This window comes from Pistacia vera, unplaced genomic scaffold, assembly GCF_008641045.1.
Source record: "Pistacia vera cultivar Batoury unplaced genomic scaffold, PisVer_v2 Contig849, whole genome shotgun sequence".
NCBI lineage: Eukaryota > Viridiplantae > Streptophyta > Magnoliopsida > Sapindales > Anacardiaceae > Pistacia > Pistacia vera.
The window spans coordinates 28,474-49,702 of record NW_022196722.1 but is presented as its reverse complement, the minus strand read 5'-3'; the positions used below and the strand labels follow the sequence as shown (position 1 = coordinate 49,702).

Below are 21,229 nucleotides of genomic sequence, written 5' to 3'. Positions count from 1 at the left end.
GGTGATGTTGAGGGTTTTGGTGGGGCGAAGTCGGCGATGCTATTGGTGGTCTTGGGGATGGTTTTCGGTGTCAGGACTTGCCGGAATTTGGATGAAACTTCGATTGACACTAAAAGAGACGACCTACGATTAGGGGATTCAATTAGGCGGAGAGGTTAGGGGTTTTGATGTGGGGGTTGAGGGGACTGTAATGGTGGTGTTAGGAGTGATGGGAATCATGCCAGAATGACTTGAAATTGCCAGTGGGGTGAATTAGAGAAGTGAAGGGTTATTTTGAAATTTTTATCTTTGAAATGACCATTTTACTCTTTTAACTGTTAGATTAAATAGTTCTATGTTAATTTAACAGTGGGAATCTGCAATTTATGAAACTAGGGGTGGGAACGTAAATTCTCCAAACCTTGGGTGGGAAAATGTCGTTTACTCTTGATAATGGAAGTGATGTATCGATGACGCCAATCTTCACATGTCTTGAATGGTCTTCCCGGTCTTGGTGGTGCCAAACTGCCAATGCTGAAGTGTAGTGGCGGCTTGTGTGTTTCCTACTCTTCTATTTTTTTTCAGTTAAAGTTCCACTCTTTCTTTTTCACGCTAAACCCAATTCTACTTTAACTAAAATTAAAACAAACCCATTTTCATTTCATTCTTATGAAGTTAACAATGAAGGTGCAGTTCCTTTCTGCGTTTCTCTCTCTCTCTTGTCAATATTTCATTAATGCACTTTTGTTTTTAAATTTATTTATTTACAGGTGTTGCAAGTTGGAGTATTGTCAATATGGCTATCTGGGTTCATCTTCATTGCTCTCTCCTTTTATGCTACTCGTAAGTTACCCAGCTTCAATGATGATCGAATCAGCCATCACCTATTTAATCACAGCGCTCCTAAAATTGCAATATTCAGTGCACCTGCCCCCTTTACCGGTTCTGTTGGATCCAGGCAGAGTCTAGCTATTCGGTCTTGGCTTGGTTTGTCACCGCAAATAACGGTTCTTCTCTTCACCCAACACCCTTCTGCATTTGCTTTTGCTAGGGACTTCGGTTCTCGACTAATGGTGGAACCCAATATCGATTTCACGTAAGCACACAAGCTTTTGCTAACCATTCTCTCTCTCTCTCTTTTTCCTTCTTATGTGATTTCACTGCGTCTAGTTGAATATATTGGTTAAAGAACTTAAAGATGATTTGGTTATCACTGGTCCCCAGTTGAAAAGTTATCCATTTTAGCAAATATGACCCTTGATATTGAGTTTTTTAATCATTGAAAACACTATGAATTGAGGGTCGAAGAGTTGGCATCACTTAATCCTTTTCTGTTTTTTTTTTTTTTTTTTTTCCTCTTGATTGTTTTTGTGTTTGTTTATTTGTTCCTTTTGGCATCAGACATTTAGAAGCAGATATGTGACAATTTGACTGTAAACTTGTTGATGCTCAGTGTTATAGATGGTAGCTAATTCTTGTTTCATTCACAAGGAAAGTCAATTTATTCATTAACCTTCTGCTACTCTAGGTTCCTTGGCACTCCATTCTTTCACTCGATGATGGCGAGGACATGGGCATTTACCTCTGACATATATGTTTTGATAGATCCTGAAACTATTCTCTTGCCTGACTTCATTTCCACATTGAATTATGCTTACAAAGTTAACCGGGATTGGCTCCTTGTTGCTTCGTCCCACAATGTTTCCCATTTCCCATTCTGCTTGAGTGATGATGGAAAACATTGGCTAAGAAAGGATGGAAAAAGGGTTAGAGCCCAGGAGGTATGAAGGAATATACTCCAGATTGAAAGCTGATGACCTGTTGGTGAGAAATCAATTGACATCATTCTTTATTTCATCAGTTTCAGGAGATACTTGATCAGAGCCAGCAGGGGAATCTTTGTGAAGGGAAAATGCTAATGGCATGGAACAGTGGAGAACTACCTTTAAATAATGGAGTCTTTCCTCCTTTCTTGTATGGGAAGGGGACTCACAACCCCTGGGTCATTAGTGAGGCCTTGTTATGTGAATTCAGATTTGTGTTTGATGCTAGTTTGACCATCTCAAGTTTTTCTCTTAATGATTCTATGCATTTGTCTAATCAGTTAGGCAGAGTATCTCACGTTACAGATGCAGAAAAGAGAATCTGGGAATATGTTGGGAATTCCCATCTTGGAGCATTATATGGATCATCTTTCTTTCATGAAATTAATTCTTCTCATTTGGCAAAACTTATGAATTGCTATGGGAAATATCTTATCGTCAATACAACTAAAAATACTGTTTATCCAGTTATACATGAGAGGCCGTGCTCCTGGAAGCAAAGAATCTTCCATTCTTCGAGGTTAAAGAAAACGATGGCGTGTGTTGATGGTACTGAATCATCAAATAGAAGATTAGATTGCTCCCTCACAGATCAGTTAAAGACCTCTGCTCCATTAGATTATCCATTTTCATTAGAGTCACTTCTTTCAGTAGTTGCAGACAAGAATAAGACAATTGTGCTTGCAGTTGCTGGATATAGCTACAGGGACATGCTAATGAGTTGGGTATGCAGACTACGCCTCCTCAGGGTCACAAATTTTATGGTTTGTGCGCTAGACCATGAAACCTATCAGTTTTCTATCTTTCAGGTATCCGTTTCTACACCTTCACTCTTTGTTTTCCTTTTCTAAATGACTTTTATGGTCATTATCAGTAGCAGAAAACACATTTTGTGTGAACACATGCATGGACAACCATAAACAAAATAGGAAGTTGGCATACTTCTACTAAATCAAGGTTTTAGTAATCAACAGCATTAAAGAAGCATTTTCACAAAAAATTATAGGAAATACATGCAGATCCGTTTTGGATTTGGGGGGCCAGTAGTTGACCCCTAGTAAACATCTTGAAGCTGTTTTAATTTGGATTATTTTCCTTATGTTTCTATATATTTGACTGAGCAATAAAATCTAAGTTTTTGGTCGAAGTGTTGACCATAGCACTTTAAGTGCCCCTTCTTTGTGCTTTGTGATATACAATAACATTTGAAATTTTCATTGAAAGTCTTTTAGTGTTTGTTTCATTGCTATTTTCCTCTGACCTTGTTGGAAATGCTTATCTACACTTTGTCTGATTCTATTTTGTGCTAGGGCCTGCCTGTTTTCAATGATCCATCAGCTCCAAGTAATATAAGCTTTAATGATTGCCACTTTGGAACAAAATGCTTTCAGAGGGTTACCAAAGTGAAGTCCAGAATGGTTTTGCAGATACTGAAGCTGGGGTATAATGTACTTTTGAGTGATGTGGACGTGTATTGGTTTAGAAATCCAATGCCATTGCTTTACTCTTTCGGTCCCTCTGTTCTTGCAGCACAGTCTGATGAGTACAACACAGCAGGTTACTTCCCACTCTTGGCACAATTTAAATAACTAATCATTATTGGCATGGCTTGAAAGTATCGCTTGTATCTTGTTGGATTATAATGCAATTTTCTTCTTGCTAATTTTTGTTCTTTCTCTATGTATGGATTAAAAAAGTTGTGTTAGTGGTTGTAAAATTATCATTGGCAGTATGCATTGTTTCTCCTCCATTAATATGACTATGTTGATGATATAGTACTAAACTGTCAACCTTTTGGACTGGAAGATAGATAAATAAACTCACAGTCCCTCTCTGCGGCTGTTCTATTTTCAGGACCCATAAACTTGCCTAGGCGCTTGAACTCTGGCTTCTACTTTGCTCGTTCTGATAGTTCAACAATTGCTGCTATGGAAAAAGTGGTGAAGCATGCAGTAACTTCTGGTCTATCTGAGCAGCCAAGCTTCTATGACACTTTATGTGGGGAAGGTGGGTCCAATCGTGTGGGTGATAATAGATGTGTGGAACCTGAAACGAACTTGACAATTCATTTCTTGGACAGAAACCTTTTCCCAAACGGCGCATACTTAGACTTGTGGCTGAAGAAAAATGTGAAAGGAGCCTGTGCAAAGACAGGTTGTCTTGTTCTTCACAACAACTGGATTAGTGGGAGGTTAAAAAAACTGGAACGTCAGGTCTTGTCAGGCCTATGGGATTATGATATTACGACAAGGATGTGTGTGCAGAGCTGGCATAGGACCAAGTTGATGAGTTAAATTTGAAACTTACTGATTTTTCTTATTCTTATCTGATGCTATCTTCGGTTAAGCCATGGAAGAGAAGAAGTGGAGATTTTCTTTCTCTTATATTTCCTTTGCTAGGCCTTGGTTTCATCACTATTATTTGTGGAAAAATATTAAATAAAGGAAAGCCGGCCATGAGAACAAAAGGATAAGCAACCCATACAATGGACCAATAATGTTGAAATACTTACAAGCTAGTATGATGCTTCCGCTTTCCCTGCCAGAAGACTATAATGAAAATTTTGGATCAAACAGCTACTGAGTGCCGGCAATGTTTCAGCTTTGTGCTCAATTATTGGGGCTAGGCAGGCAAAAGGACAGCAGTTCCAGAAGAAATAAAGAATTTAGGGCAGCTCCCATTTCTCTGGACACTACCTCACAATCAAAGGATATTTCTGTGAGGATAGTTCATGCTGGTGGGCGAGAAGAGCTGTACCAAAATGAAGTTTCCGTCTCTCAGTTGATGGAAAAATATCCTGGAATGTGTGTTGCTCGACCTGAAGTTTTCAAGAAACCTCATGAATCCTTTTTGTGGCCAGAAGAGAACCTATTGCCTGGTCAGAAATATTACATGATTCCAACTTCTACAGCAAAGAAAATGAAGCGTAAACACCACGGAAGGGTTAGAGTCAAAGGACCTGCCGGAGGCATAGACATGTCAGATGCAAGGATCACTTGGGATACAAGGAGAGAGAATATGGATGAACCTGTTCGATCCGCGAAAGAATTTTATGTCTCCAAGGAAAGGTGGTCTGGACCTTCAAAGAGAAGAAGTGGAAGAGCAAAGAAGCCTTTTGTACCCCCCCTTCCAAAAGGAAGGATTGGTCATGGATCCGGTTGGGAGCCAAGCTTAACCTCTGTACAAGAAGTTTCTCCATGACTTTGTTTATTGCGGCTCTCACCTCTATGTATTCCGGTACAGTCCTGAAAAGGAGTTGATTCATGATATATTGATGTTGGTTGCTTTAGATATCTGCAAGAATTAATTCAGTGAAATAAATCAAGTGTACTTCCATAGATTTGAGGACCTTTTTGTATCCTTATGGAGGTTGCGTTAACTGCCTTCCATTGCCAAATTATTCAATAATATTGATATGTTGTTAGAGATCTCCGTCACTTTTTTATCTGTTTGTATCTTGATTATGTATAGTCTTATATACTGTGATTTATAAATTTTAGAATTCTTCTGTTTCCCATGATCTGTAACCAAACGAATATCTAAAACATCAGTCTGCCATGAAGCTCCATAGCTCTGGGCACCAGAATACACCAGTCTGTCCTTTTAAGTCTCCACTGTAAGCTCATATCTTTAGCTTGACTTTAGCGAACATTCCAATTAATCAAATTACTCAATTTCAACGAGAAGCAGTTTGTACAGTTTCTTATTGAACAAAAGAACTTGAATCTCAAGGACAAAATTCTCGCACCCAAGCTCAACAGGAAAACACAATCTTGTTTTCTCTATCCCTTAGCAGGAGCCAGTTTTGGTATAATCTCAGATTCCAAAATGTGTAGTGACTTCCACCGTAGGAAACCACATCAGCTCAAGAATCCATAATCATCAAACAATTTAATGGAAAAAGAGAAAAAAGATGAGTTATTAATCACATACATCAAACTGTTCATTTGATCTTTTGAATTTTTCATCATAAAATATATGACATAAGCTTGGTCAAGATCCATGTGTAGATAACAGCAAAGGTGGCACCAACTGGAATTGTAACAGCCCAAGAAAGCACAATTTCTTTCACAGTTTCTGCTCTTACACTGTTTAATCCCCTTGCGAATCCCACTCCCATGACTGCACCCACCAAAGTATGAGTTGCTGAGATGGGCAGTCCAAGCTTTGAAGCAAACAGAACCACAGACGCTGCGGCAAACTCAGCTGCAAATCCTCGAGTGGGTGTTAGTTCTGTTATCTTCTTTCCAATTGTTGCTATCACTCTATAACCCCATATCATTATCCCTGCAACAATTCCAAAACCTCCCCATGCAAGAACATCTAGTGGAATAACAATGGCAGTTCCACTGTTACCACCTTGAAGAATAGACAATGCAGCTGCCAAAGGACCTATTGCATTGGACACATCATTTCCTCCATGGGCAAATGACATGAAGCAAGCTGACAGAACCTGCATATATCCAAAAACTCCATAAACTATTTCTAGTTGGGTACCTTTTGGTCCTGCAATATCAGAGAGAAAACCAAGATTTTTATTCTGGATTGTTGTATCTTTGGGCTCTGGCTGTGAAGAAGAGGACTTGACAAGGAGATGACCAAGTTGTTTTTGGATCACTTTGTGAACTAAAAAGGCACCAACAGCACCACATGCTATAGCTTGGACCAAAGCCAAAGGAAAGATTTTGCTGAGAGGAAATGCAGCAAAAGAGATTCCTGTTACACCCAGAAAAACAGCAATCGGTGCAGCAGCAGCTGCAGCTTGCCCAGGATTTGGAGCACTGTACACAAACTGAAAACAGAAAAGGTTGTAAGAATGTTGGAGTGATCCACATGCCTGTAACCCCAATGCAGGACAATTTGAACGTTTTTGTACATCAAAATTTATGATTATTAAGTAGCTTATTTCTGTTTGGCTTATGGTGCTTTTATGGTGAATCTTTTACTAATAATGCACAGCCTCAAACAAAAAATGTTGATAAACGGTGTCTAGGTTAATATACTATATTTGAGAAAACACCCTCATAAGCAGAAGTTTACAGCTTTTGAAAGCCAAGGCAAACCATATGGGATATAAGAAGGTAGAAGTTTTTGTTGTATAAGTCTCAAAGAACAAGCACATACCCTACGGATGCATTTGTAGACAAGAAATGACACCAATGCTCCCACTACTGGTGAAATCACCCATGATGAAATCACCCTTGCCAGTGAACTCCAGAAGACGGCACCAGCTCCCCCATAAACAAGACCAAATCCAACCATTGATCCCACTATACAGTGTGTAGTGGAGACAGGCCAACCATAATATGATGCAACCTGATAATACAAAACATTATTACAAGATAAAAAGAGAAGTCAAGAAGATCATATAAATATAATGGAGGAAGAACAACACTCAGTGCTAGATCCATTAAAAGAGATCATATTCAACTTTCCTTTTGTTGCAATTAAAAAGCAAGCGCACTTAAATAGATTCTCCATATCGAACCTTTTCTTGATTGTTTTAGCTACAAGAAAGATCATGTTGGACAGTCATATGGTACATATAAACACGAACCATGTTTCTTTAAAAAGGCATACATTTTATCTGTTTCCCAATCTTAAGCAATATGGGGAAATGATCTAGATTGCTAGAAGGCAGATGTCCTGTTTTGGATAAACATATGAGAAAATCATAACTAATGGTAACAAAGTTGTTTCCTCTATGGAACCATTAGAAATCTAAAATTCATAGTTCAAAGAGGGACCCATCATTCTATAATAGACGGGGTCTCCCTCATTTATACGATTGATACATTCATGGACAGCAGTTTTCAGTCTTTGCTCATGCATTGTAGTATTTGACTGCACTATTTACAATCTCTGACAATCCAAATTTGAAAAGCATAAGCTCATCTGGGGTGAAAGAAACTCATATCTTTAATCTGGGCAGAATGATGCCTTTTCAAGAGATTCCACACTCCCACACAAAATGCAATTTTTTTATTTTTTTTTATTTGAACCCTGTATGAGTTCAGTAACTGAAAACTCAAGGTATCAGACAAGTTGTACGGTTCCATATAAAGAATGGCATGTATAGCAAAACTGCATCTCAATGTATTCCCATATGCCACATCCCGAAAGAATTCTTGCCATCAACTCCCCTTTTGTTCGATTAGAATTAGTAGTTATAAAGTTAATCGGCATAAGACAATAAAACTTGTCTTGTATACTGAGTAATTTAAAGGGACAGCTATCCCATGCAAATTTTTGCAATCTCCCGTCTAGTTAATAGATTCTTTTCGGCCCCAAACAAAATAATAATGTCCAAATACGATCTCAATATTCTTACTAGCTTTGTGTTTCATTCAAAAAGTCGAAGGCTTCTTGTTATTAGCTCCCCTTTTGTCCCATACAGGTTGCATAATTCTATAAGTTAAGAATAAACAAATAAAAATTCTAGCCTCATGATAGCATGCTCAATCGAATTCAATGTTTGTGATTATGCCCGAAAGGAATCTGGGAAACAATAATTATAAACATAGCATAAGTACTAGCACTTTAACATCTTAACAATAAACTAATACTCTAGTAATTTTGCACAACGAGGAGCAAAATATGATAATAAGCCGCTTTTGTGCAAAATATGGTGCATCAAAATAAGCCGCTTGTAATATACAATTACTGATTCCACTAATAAAAGATAATAATGAATATCCTTTTTCATGTTTTGATAGTTATCCACTGCACACAGGTGGGATTTCATATTTGTTAACAAGCTCAAACTTGGATTCACAATTATCAGAAATCTCAAATTTCTGCACTGCACACTCTACTAAATAAATAAAGCTCAAAAAATGCACCTGCAACCAAGTACCAGCAGCAGCCAAAGAAGAGAGCAAGCCGGCGAAAAGCAGAGTGTCCTTCCCCTGAAACACATTAGCAACAAGAATCCCCTTCTGCATTGTACTGGTCACGTGGGTTCCCATCAACAACGCCCCTGAAAACTCCAGAACAGCGGCTGTTATAACGGCTTGTCTCAGAGTCAAGGCACCTGATCCCACTGAAGTCCCCATTGCATTAGCTACATCATTGGCTCCAATATTCCAAGCCATGTAAAAACCAAACAAAAGTGTAGCATATGATAAAAATTTGGTTTTCAAGTCCAGCCCCGGACCCAAAGACTTCATAAACAAAGGAAGAGTTAGCGCTGCAAAAGCTATGCATATAGAAATAGCAGAGGCTGTGCTTGAAGATATGTTAAAGGCTTGTGCCATTCCTGGCAAATCATCATCATCTTCAGTTTTTGCATTTTCATGATGATGGTTTTGAACTTGAATCTCTTCTTTTTGTTCTTCTTCACCTCCAGCAAAGGAGGAAATACTTGCAAAAGAGTGTGTGAGTCTTGAGTTCTTGAGGAACAGAAGTGAAAGAGATGATTTTGGAAGTGATAAATTGGGCTTGAGAAGAAGAGTTTCTCTCTTGAAGAAGTGAGTATCATGGTTAGAGAAAGAAGAAGGATGTTTAGGGAGATAAAAATGAGATTTGTTGTGAAGAAAAAGTGCTTCTGGTGAAACAGTAGAAGTGTTTCTTGAAGAAGATAAGCAAAAAGAGGGAATCATATCTTGGAAAGAGAGAGACGAGGTAGAGGAAATAAGGAGGGAATAAACAGTATCTAAAGGAATTATTCAGATGAATTGTTGGCCATGGAATGTGGTGGAGGTGAAGGACAGAGAGAAGTAGGTGGTAGAGAAGAAATGAAAGAAAGTTTAACTTCATTTTCAATTCTTTTGATTTTTGGATGGAAAAGGAGGTGTGTGAGAGAGTGGATTTGGCTGCTTGCTTTGGTCGATTCAAACGAGTGGTGGTTGTTTCTATTGGGTTTTCTCCATCCATGCACCCACTACTTTACATTCACAAAAAATAAAAAAAATTTCAGATTATTAGACTTTATCCACAAGAGACTATTACATTGCCTCTTGACCTGGATAACTACAGCTTTGTCTACACTAAACTCACAACATNTAATAAGCCGCTTTTGTGCAAAATATGGTGCATCAAAATAAGCCGCCTGTAATATACAATTACTGATTCCACTAATAAAAGATAATAATGAATATCCTTTTTCATGTTTTGATAGTTATCCACTGCACACAGGTGGGATTTCATATTTGTTAACAAGCTCAAACTTGGATTCACAATTATCAGAAATTTCAAATTTCAAATTTCTGCACTGCACACTCTACTAAATAAATAAAGCTCAAAAAATGCACCTGCAACCAAGTACCAGCAGCAGCCAAAGAAGAGAGCAAGCCGGCGAAAAGCAGAGTGTCCTTCCCATGAAACACATTAGCAACAAGAATCCCCTTCTGCATTGTACTGGTCACGTGGGTTCCCATCAACAACGCCCCTGAAAACTCCAGAACAGCGGCTGTTATAACGGCTTGTCTCAGAGTCAAGGCACCTGATCCCACTGAAGTCCCCATTGCATTAGCTACATCATTGGCTCCAATATTCCAAGCCATGTAAAAACCAAACAAAAGTGTAGCATATGATAAAAATTTGGTTTTCAAGTCCAGCCCCGGACCCAAAGACTTCATAAACAAAGGAAGAGTTAGCGCTGCAAAAGCTATGCATATAGAAATAGCAGAGGCTGTGCTTGAAGATATGTTAAAGGCTTGTGCCATTCCTGGCAAATCATCATCATCTTCAGTTTTTGCATTTTCATGATGATGGTTTTGAACTTGAATCTCTTCTTTTTGTTCTTCTTCACCTCCAGCAAAGGAGGAAATACTTGCAAAAGAGTGTGTGAGTCTTGAGTTCTTGAGGAACAGAAGTGAAAGAGATGATTTTGGAAGTGATAAATTGGGCTTGAGAAGAAGAGTTTCTCTCTTGAAGAAGTGAGTATCATGGTTAGAGAAAGAAGAAGGATGTTTAGGGAGATAAAAATGAGATTTGTTGTGAAGAAAAAGTGCTTCTGGTGAAACAGTAGAAGTGTTTCTTGAAGAAGATAAGCAAAAAGAGGGAATCATATCTTGGAAAGAGAGAGACGAGGTAGAGGAAATAAGGAGGGAATAAACAGTATCTAAAGGAATTATTCAGATGAATTGTTGGCCATGGAATGTGGTGGAGGTGAAGGACAGAGAGAAGTAGGTGGTAGAGAAGAAATGAAAGAAAGTTTAACTTCATTTTCAATTCTTTTGATTTTTGGATGGAAAGGGAGGTGTGTGTGAGAGTGGATTTGGCTGCTTGCTTTGGTCGATTCAAACGAGTGGTGGTTGTTTCTGTTGGGTTTTCTCCATCCATGCACCCACTACTTTACATTCACAAAAAATAAAAAAAATTTCAGATTATTAGACTTTATCCACAAGAGACTATTACATTGCCTCTTGACCTGGATAACTACAGCTTTGTCTACACTAAACTCACAACATATCTTTCTTCTTCGTAAATATATAGTAAAGTAATCTTGCTTCACAACCAAATCTTATAACTTTCAACATGATAGTTCGTAATTGATTAATTCACAAATAGGTAGACGAGACCCATTTGCAAATTGACCAATTGTGACCTGTCACGTCGAGAATTGTGAGAGAAGATGGTAGACCTAACATTACTCTAATATATTATAATGGTTTAGAGGTTTTGCTGCTTCAACACATCCAAGTAAAATTTTAGGAAATTATAACATTAAACTAGTTAAAACACACTTGGATGGTCTAGGGTAGTTCAAGAAGGATGCTAGAACCGATGGAAGTGAATTGTGACAACCCACATCTCTTGAGAAAGAAAAGTGAAAATAAGATAAATATCTTGTGATCTCTTAAGTTTTCGAGACGCACTTAGGCTGAATGAAACTTACGAAAAGCCCAAAATATCAGTATGACTATTTGAGGTAAGTAAAAGTGTTACATGAATTATTCTTAAGATTTAGATTGTAATTTATTATTCATCTATTTATTGAGAAATTTAGAATCTTACAAGTTGGAAGGTAAAGCGATCCTGATATTCTTAGGTGGGTTATTTGTATAAAGCATAGCGGAACATGTAATAAGCTAATTTCTAATCATGAACAGCCCAAATGATCCCAGTTAGGTTATAGCTTGGGGCAAGCAATTAAATTGGTCAACATGAAAATGATTTTAGAACTTGACAGGTTCTTTCGTGCTGTCAACCAAACGTTGGAAGAAGAAGAGGAAGGGATGGGAATTTCATTACAAGTTGTTTGTGGCTGTTGGTTTGTTGGCCTCTGGCTTTCCAGTATTTCTTACCAAAAGGTCATCCCTATATCAGTCAGTAGACCGGATTTACTATTCCACCAAACACTAGTCCGGATTGGTCAATTTTAGGGAGACCCCATGACAAGAATGATCTGCCCTGGGAATCAATATCTAACTCACAATGAGAATTCCAAAACTGAATGTCACATTATTTACAAAATGACAGACCCATCGGCAATTTCTGTGACCTATACTTTGGTCTTCTCTCAAAAATCACAGTAAAAAAATATAATGTAATGTACCCTGAAGTCCTGAAACAAAGTTATATATTGAAATTTATAACGCAAATTATGTGGTAGTTCGCTAAGCCAAGTGTTAGGACCCAATTATGATATGTGTTAAAACAATCAAATCTTAATGAATAATCGTATACTTACAAAGAAATTTTACAAAGATTTTTATACAAAATAAAGTGACAAAAAATAAATAGAAGAGGGAAACAAAAAGTCAAATTTATAAAATTTACTCTTCCATTCATTTTTTGTCATATCACTTTATACGAAGATCTTTGTAAGTATAGTATTACTTTACCTTAATCCACTAGTATCACAGCCTCAGCCAAGGTTCGCTACTAGATTTTGAGAATTTCAAGGTCCATGGGTCTTATGACTCCAGCCTGTGCCCAAACTAAGTTACACGTCTTTAAAACAAGCGGAGGTGATCTCTAGACTTAATATAATTTATTAAATTTAATATTTTTATTTTTTAAATTTTGTATAAATGTATTTGATTTTGCTTGACCCGGTTTGTTGTAAAGTTACCGGTTGGACCGGTGGGTGCTACAGTACCCCGGTCCAACCGCAGGTCAAACTGGGCAAAGTGATTTTGCTGGTTATATGGCTCACCCGGCCCGACTGCCTGGCCAGGTCCCGGTTTAACCGATTCAACCGGTCAGGCTGGGCCGGGTTTTAAAACATTGCTCTAGACCCCACTTGATTGATCATTAACTCCAATTAAAACATAAACAAAATAAAGTAACTCTATCTCTCTCACTTTCCGCATTCATTCACCCCTCTTTTTTTATCATTCAGTTTGCAGCCAAATAATGAGTAAACGACTTTCTTCTACCCAAATAATATCTTAATGACACTTTTCTTATAGACTTTTAAAGTAACACTTTATTAACCAAATTTATATTTCATTTTCAATTCTAGTATTGTTGCGACCTCACACAATTGTCATTCTTTTCATTGATCATCACTTACTAAAACCTCTCAAACCCTACTTTCGACGAACTCGCCAATCATTAACAACCAAACGATTAGGGTTTACGCAGCCGTCCCTCCCAAGACAATCCCAACCACCAAAATCCAACATTCAATACCAAAAGACTCATTGACCTTCCCTCTTCAAAAACCCCAACAGCTTGAATCGAGTTTGCTCTCTGTTTAACATCGAAATATAAATTTAGGTAATAAAGTGGTATTTTAAAAGTCAATGGGTGAAAAAATGTCATTAAACCATTATTTGCATGGGAAAAAGTTGTTAACTCCCAAATAATTCATCATGTTTTGTCCGCTTGAAGACTAAGTTTTTAACATTTGTTGGCTTCCTCCCATGCTGCCTTCCCCACTTAAAGACAGAAGCTTTTAACACTTGCTCACTTCCTCTTGTTCAATTACTTGAAATTGTAATTCCACCAAGCCTTAAATTTTCTAAAAAATTTTATTTATTTTATTGATGTATGTCAGATCCAAACACATGACAGATGGATTTCTAGAGGTATTGTCCGCTTTGGGCCCTAGGACCTGCATTGTTGTCTTGAAAAGGCACATCTGGGTGGTGAGGGTGTCCTTGTGCTATATAAGCAACTAAGACCCTCGCCTCCTAATTGATGTAGGATTTTGGCACCAACGCAACCCCACAAGGGGTGAAGTGCTTGGGAGTGGCCTAGGCCCTCCTTCTAACGCCAACTATTAATGTATGTCGAATCCAAACACATGGTAGGTGAGTTCTTAGAAGTATTGTTCACTTTGAACCTTGAGACCTGCACGGTTTTGTCTCGAAAAGATGCCTCTGGGTGGTGAGGGTGTTCTTGTATTATGTAAGCAACTAAGGCCCTCCTCTCCTAAGTGATGTAGGATTTTGGCACCAACACAGTCCTGCAAGGGGTGAGGGGCTTGAGAGTGGCCTAAGTCCTCATTCTAGTGCCAAAATATTGATGTTACGATTTGCACCAACAAGATGTATGTAGGATCTGTGGTGGAGTCTACTTAGAAGTTTGTATGAAACTTGTGATTTCGATGCTAGATCAATAGGTGAATAAAAAACCAAACAATAGCACACACAAAAAAAATAAAATAAAATAAAAGTGGTTCGAATACCAGGTGTAAATCCTATATCCACTTTTCTTGTATTGTTTTCTATGTTTTTTCTATGCACAAATATCGCTTACAAAGTATGAACGAAAAAACTCTCCCAGTTAGGGTAAAAAAAAATCAGCTTGTATACCATTATAATGACAAACTTGTAAATAAAGTTAACCTAAAATGAATGACTTGTGACGTGAATCATGCTTAGGGATTTGCTCCACAACAATTTTGATTAATCAAACATTAATTTTGCTATAAATTGTTACTTTCCATGCTAAAAACATTAAATTTTCATTCTAAATATTAATCTTTACTTTAACATAAGAGTTACACGGTTATGATTTTAACTTTTATGGAATATCATAGGGTTTAGAAGCCTTAAATAGAGAGATAAAGTAAAACTATGTTTTCAACCCTTTTTAAATTGAGGATAGGGCTGAATTAAAAGATCACTTCCGTAGGCTAGCAAATGTATTCTATATTTTTGCTCAACCTTAAAATAATCAGCTTTGAAAGTGTTTGTTTTGATTTTTAAAATCTATCTGATGTCGGTTACTTCGCTGAATTCCTCTGCGGAGATTAGCTGCAGGAGCCGACAAACATTCGATAACCTCTTGCTGCTTAAAGCCACCTCTCGTTCTGGCGATGCTGTTGGGGTCGTATAGATTGACTCACGTCGATCTCAGCGAGACCAGCGGTGTTGTCAAACGCTCTACTAGAAAAAGTTAGTGGTGTCGACAGAGACTGCTCCGGCAGTGTAGTTTGGCGACTGTTTCGGCAGCTATAGCATGTCCAATTATTCAAATTAATTTATTTAATTAGCTAAATTTTAATATAAATATTATTTTGTAATTTAGTTTATTACATAACATATGGGTATATATGTGATTTAAACATAGAAAATCAATTTTGAAAATAATCGGATTTTGAGCTTTTAGTATGTTTTTATAAATCTGATTAATTTGCAATCAATTTAAACTTGATCAGTTTTAAAAATTGTTTACCAAACACTTTTATTATTATAACTTAAAACTTAAATGATCATTTCTCTTTTATTGTGATAGCTTAAAATTTAAATGATTATTTCTTAAGTTACAGTACAGTAATCCAAACACACACCAAGGAACCAACAAATTTCCCTTGTTTAGGGAGTTAATTGGACATACACCGGGGAACGACTTACACCTACCCAATGTTTGTCGTAATGACAAATTGATACCTAAAAGGTTTAAAAACGAAAAACTGGTACCTTCTGTCATGTGTTGTTAGTGATAGCCGAAATCTGTTACAACGGTTTACATCACCTGGATTCACTGATCTGGCCTTTTTCGGCCAGATCCACAGTGAATCTGGCCGGAAAAGGCCAGATCTAGTCGTTAACGACGGCCAAAGAAATGACCGTCGTTGACGGTCAATGACGGCCAAATCTTGTCATCGTTGACAAACAACGACGGCCACATCGGCCAAAGATGGAGTTTGGCGGCCGTCTACGATCAGATCTGGCCGTAGATCTGGTCTTTACCGACCAAATCCGTGGTGGATCTGGCCGAAAAAGGTCATATCGACGCATTACGACACAGATCCGACCGGTATGTGTCGTAACATAATTTTTCGGGCAGATTCCGGTGGTGGTGGTCGGAATTTGGCACTACGGGTGGTAGGGTTTTTTTGTCATTTTATAAAATTTTTATATATTAGGCTGTTTAGTTAAATTAGTAAACCTATGGGGTTTTTATAAATTTTTAAATTTATAAAAAAAACAAAAATATTAAACTTTCAAGGGCATTCTAGTCTTTTCACCATTAGCAAACGGAAATTATTAACAACACATGACGGAAGGTACTAGTTTATCATTTTCAAACCTTTTAGGTATCAATTTGTCATTACGATAAACCTTGGGTAGGTGTGAGTCGTTCAACCCACAAACACACTGGGTTTTAGGGCAAACTAGTCTAAATCCTAGAGTTTAAAGTATTAGGAGAGATGGTAACATTGGAAAATTTAGCTTCTAGAACTAGAACAGAAAATTATTTCAATTAAGCGATTATGTGAACATTTGAAAATCACATGTTTTATGCTTAATTAAGATGCATGGATCACGTGCTATTAGACATCGAAAGGTGTTTTTGAATCAAAATCTTACTTCAGTTCAATTCATGTATGTCATATTATTATTAAAATATGTGATTAAGATTTTTTTTGTTATTATTATAACTATATTCAATAACAATCACAAAAAATATTTGAAATTCAGATATGAATATATTCCACTCTATATTTAATTATATAGAATTAAAAGTTGTTAGCAAACTGAATATATAGACAAAACAAATGGACAGAATATTCAGTTGCTTTAGGGATATTATAAAACAAAATCTAAATAGTTAATCCTGATCATGATCACGATGAAGAAGACTTAATTAAGATGAGACACATTATTCTGTTTCTACTCCTTTGATAGCCGATAGCCTTTCCAACAAAAGGTTAAAATCCTCCTCCCGACCCACCACGCTAACCCTAGCGTACTTTGAATCAACTCCAAAATATTTACCGCCTTTCCCCATCATCTTATGACTTCTTAAGAGTTTCTCAGCATCCATATTTCCTTTGCTCTGCAACCATGCAAAGGCTGTTGCAAGAAGAATTATCAAGTACCAAGTTATTGAGGACCCTTTTAATATAAAATTTAAATACATTTTTTTTCCTTTTTCTTTTAAATAAGAAATGCAAATTAAAAAAAAAAAAAAATTATTAATTAGAAATGAATCGAAATGTTTTCGAAAACAATTTTCAAATACAATCTTATCCTAGTTTTCTAAAATTTTTAATCTACAAACAAATTTTTAAATATTTTATCAAACATATTTTCAAATATTTTAATTTTAAGATACCCAATATGCTAGCAAGTTAAGAGCTAAAGAAAAAATGGAAGTGTACATGTATATTACCAGGATGTGATTCCATGAACTCTCCAGAGAAATTGCAGCACTCTTTTGGGTACTCAGGAAGGCTGAAAACTTTACTGCGTTTAATCACTTCTCGCAGCTTTCTCCATCTTTCAGCCATGAGGCGTTGGCCATACTCAAAGAAGTTCTCTGTTTTTGTACACCCCAAATTCGAGTACTCATTGCTAATTGTTTCAAGAATCTTTGCAGCTCGAAGCTGGGATTCTTTACATACACCTAAAGAGTTAAACTCGACGAATTTAATCATTTTTTTCGCAACTTCTATATCCTTTACAATCGCCCAGCTTCAAAAAAAAAAAAAAAAAAGGCGTGAGTTATAATATTAATATCAACAATGGACTACTCCAAAAACTATTGCACACCAAGATGAAGTTGCTCACCCAATGCGAGAACCAGCATGACCAGTGCATTTGGATAATGTAAAAAGCATAACATTATGATCAGCAGCACCAGTAATGGGTGTGTAGTGAGGCCAATAGTAAGCACAGTCATGAATAAGCCTTCCTTCGACTCGGTTCACCACGGCGTCCCTACTAGTACCGTCAGGATTGTTTGGTGAATTGACCACCTCAATGTAAGGTCCATCCTTGTCGAATGTGTTTGCATCACCGCCCCATTTATACAGCCCTGAGCTAAGGAACTCAATCTCCTCCGGGTATCGCTACAACCCACGAACAGAAAAACAAAAACAAAAGCACATCAAATTTAGATCATAAAAAGGAAAAGCTGGTTATCGAATGCGCATGCATTCCATCATAAAGCATATGACTTTTTTTTGCCACTTAATGTGGCATAATCAACTCCAATTCATAATTATCTTTTGACCAACAATAATTAATGTTAATATAATTAGGTTTGACCAAACATGGTTCTCCAATTAGACATGCGCATGTTACCATGTTTGCCTCAGGATCCATAATATATGCCCCATGGATATCTCTGTTGTTTCTAGATGTGTACATTCAATAAATATGTTTCACTTTCATGTCTCATGATCTACATGAGTTTAAGGGCATCAATTAACATGTTAGCATGTCACAAGGATACGCAAAAATGCGTGAAAATAATGAATGCAGTGGATTAAACAATGAGAGTTTGCCCACAGATAGAGCCAAACAAAACTTCGACAAGACAGCAAGAGACAGCTTTGTCAGAAAAAAATTAAGCCCTGCTCGTAAAATCAAGATCTACATTAAATTCATCAAAAAACTTCTAGAAAAGAGGTCAATGCCTAGAGTTGAATAAAAACAAATCGACGGTTATAAAAATAGTTGACTAAAGTGAAATCAACGGTTGTAACTTGTCAGTGTGGTTCAGTTAGGCTAACCGAGTAATAAGGAGCGGCGGACACCACACTGATGGGTTCCGGGCCAGCAGGAGAAGAGAGAGCGTAGACCGCAGCCTGAAACAGCTGTGTTGAGCCAGTCCCGATCACGATATGCCGACCGTCTAATACTGCATTGCCTACATCACGATGAATGTTTCTGATCGCATCAGCCAGTTGCGGTTGCAGAAACCAGCATATGTTCTCGCAATCGCTATAATAGCTCATAAAATCGCTGCCAGAGATCACCAATGAACACTTATCTCCTTGGTTCCTCCAGTAGGGCTCAAACACCGTAGGATCACCCCTGTTTAGAAATCATTAATTATCCATAATTATCTTCATTTTTATCGCTTAAAATCAGTTTATCATATCTATTGTTATATCCGGAGAAACAATAACTGAAGCTACATGGTTATTAATCAAACTTCTCATCAAGATTACTGTTTTTAAAAATATGAAAGGACAAAAGGAGGAAAGTCATCAAGAACTCAAACCCTAGACAGAGTTCTCCTTTTTTTTTTTTTTTTTAAACTTACACGTATAAACTAAACCTTCAGCTGTTACGATGGAAATTCGAAGACAAAAACCTTTGTACCAGTACTTAAAAAAAAAACATCCCAAAGGAAAAATAAAAAAAAGAAAAGAATTAGGAGAGGAAAAAGGTTTTGCAAATTGTGAGGACGGATACAATGTTGATCATGAACTTACTGTACAAGATTGAGGATGGAATCTGGTGAGCGATTGGTAGTATTTGTGTTTTCAGCCGATGGCAAGGAACCTTTGGTACCATTAGCTACCTTCTCGAAGCCAACCATTTTCTTTTTCTCTGTATATCAATGAAAGTACTTTTTTGTGTATGTGTTTTTGTGAGTTGCACTTAGTTGTATATATAGGGGATGAGTTCGCATTTGTGCATGAAAACTTGTATGTTTTTATTTCCCACAAAATTAATACGTATTTATGGTAAAATTAGGTCAGCATGGATACTAATGTTAACAAATATAGTGGGTTAGGCAGTTTTTTTATTTTTTATTTTTTTTTTAAATGGCTCATATTATTATTTTTGGGTATCCATCCCCATTTTATTATCATCCTTTTTGGCTATAATTATAAATTAAACCTTAATGACATAACATAAATAAACTCAAATAAAAAAGAACAATAATATTATATTTTCAGATTTGGAAATCCAATATTAGATTGCAATTTATATGAAATTTTAGATATCGAATTAATTGTCATATTATTCCCACATAGGTGTGGATATCCAAAAATATATGTAAATATAATCTAAAATTTATTATAGTATCAGATTCCTACACAAAAGGCCAAAATGAATCTTAAATTTGTTTAATTTTTTTTTTCTAACCTATTAATACTATTTTCAAAATACACGTTTGTTTTCCTATTCTGAAAGTACTATTATATTTTATTCAATTATTTTTAAACCCCTTAAATTTATTAATTTAACTAAACACCACAAAAAAAAAAAATAAATTAAAAATTGACAAAAACACCCTTATCCATCCACATTTGCCAAATTCTGGCCACCACTGCCGGAAGGTGGCGAAAATCTGGTATAATGGTGCACTACCGGTTGGATCTGATCGGTAGTACGTCGATCTATCACTACCGACCAGATCTACGACCAAAAATCTGGTTGTAGTTGGTCTTCAATGATGGTCAAGACATAGCTATCGTTGACGAACAAACACGACCAAATCTGACCGTAGATCTGTCTTTTTCGGCCAGATCTAAGGTGGATTTGGCTGGAAAAGGCCATCTCGGCACACGACCGGTCAGATCCAACTGGTCGTATGTTGTAACGTCAGATTTCGGCTAGATTCCGATGGTGGTGGCCAGAATTTGGCAATTGTGTGTGGTGGGGAGTGTTTTTGTTATTTTACAAAAATTTTATATATTAGGTTGTTAAGTTAAATTAGCAAACCTAAGAAGTTTTTTTGTTAATTTTTAAATTCTACCTCGTAATAATCACCCAACTCTACCTACCAATAATATTTCAAAAATATTACTCAAAATAATAAAAGAAACACAAAATTAATTTTAAGAATTAAATTTAGAATTTATAGAACACAATGATTTTAAATTGTAATCTTATATTCCCAACTCGTTTTATGAATAAAATAACAACTTTTTATTTTTATTAAGATCTAACCTCTGCAAGGGTTTACATATAAAAACTGTATTCATATTAGCCGAAAAAATAGAAATTTTACAAAGTAATAATTTACAAAGTCAAATCGTTTTTATAATGTGGTAGATGACTCTAAAATTCAAACCCAAAAACTCAATAATTAAAGAGAGCAAATCTCTCAGTAACTACCAAGCCAACTCTTTGGAGTTAATCCCACAATGTATTAGTATAACACTGAAAGTTTTTCTTAATTTGTTTAAAAAATATATATATATTGCTAATAAGAAGTATCACCGTCACTTAATTGTAAGGATCAAGTATGAAATTATGAATATCATTTTTATTTTTAATTGTAAAGAAATCTCAAGATATGTAAAAATATAAATGGGATAATTAATTATGAGAAGA

The 21,229-nt window shown here is 36.5% G+C and overlaps 3 protein-coding genes across 4 annotated transcripts; 1 reads left to right on the top strand and 2 right to left on the bottom strand.

Annotated features, from left to right (window-relative positions):
* The first annotated feature begins 590 nt into the window (after positions 1–590).
* On the top strand, positions 591–5,230 carry LOC116118547 (beta-arabinofuranosyltransferase RAY1). The gene is made up of 6 exons (XM_031404523.1): positions 591–666; positions 750–1,075; positions 1,508–1,760; positions 1,841–2,611; positions 3,113–3,359; positions 3,657–5,230. Exons 1-6 carry the CDS (start codon positions 649–651, stop codon positions 4,094–4,096), a joined length of 2,055 nt encoding a protein of 684 aa, XP_031260383.1. The 5' UTR covers positions 591–648; the 3' UTR covers positions 4,097–5,230.
* Positions 5,231–5,699: 469 nt separating this feature from the next.
* On the bottom strand, positions 5,700–10,980 carry LOC116118548 (inorganic phosphate transporter 2-1, chloroplastic). 2 transcript variants are annotated; one of them, XM_031404526.1, is made up of 3 exons: positions 10,055–10,980; positions 6,927–7,118; positions 5,700–6,594 (listed from the first exon to the last, which is right to left on the bottom strand). In XM_031404526.1, the coding sequence occupies exons 1-3, from the start codon at positions 10,811–10,813 to the stop codon at positions 5,770–5,772; spliced, it is 1,776 nt and encodes a 591-aa protein (XP_031260386.1). In that variant the 5' UTR covers positions 10,814–10,980; the 3' UTR covers positions 5,700–5,769. The 2 variants fall into 2 exon arrangements, with proteins under 2 accessions (XP_031260386.1, XP_031260385.1); XM_031404525.1 differs by lacking the exon at positions 10,055–10,980 and adding an exon at positions 8,645–9,595.
* A 5,828-nt stretch (positions 10,981–16,808) lies between these two features.
* On the bottom strand, positions 16,809–19,481 carry LOC116118575 (L-tryptophan--pyruvate aminotransferase 1). Its single transcript, XM_031404563.1, has 5 exons — positions 19,375–19,481; positions 18,667–18,970; positions 17,720–18,000; positions 17,322–17,623; positions 16,809–17,002 (listed from the first exon to the last, which is right to left on the bottom strand). The coding sequence occupies exons 1-5, from the start codon at positions 19,479–19,481 to the stop codon at positions 16,809–16,811; spliced, it is 1,188 nt and encodes a 395-aa protein (XP_031260423.1).
* Positions 19,482–21,229: the final 1,748 nt, after the last annotated feature.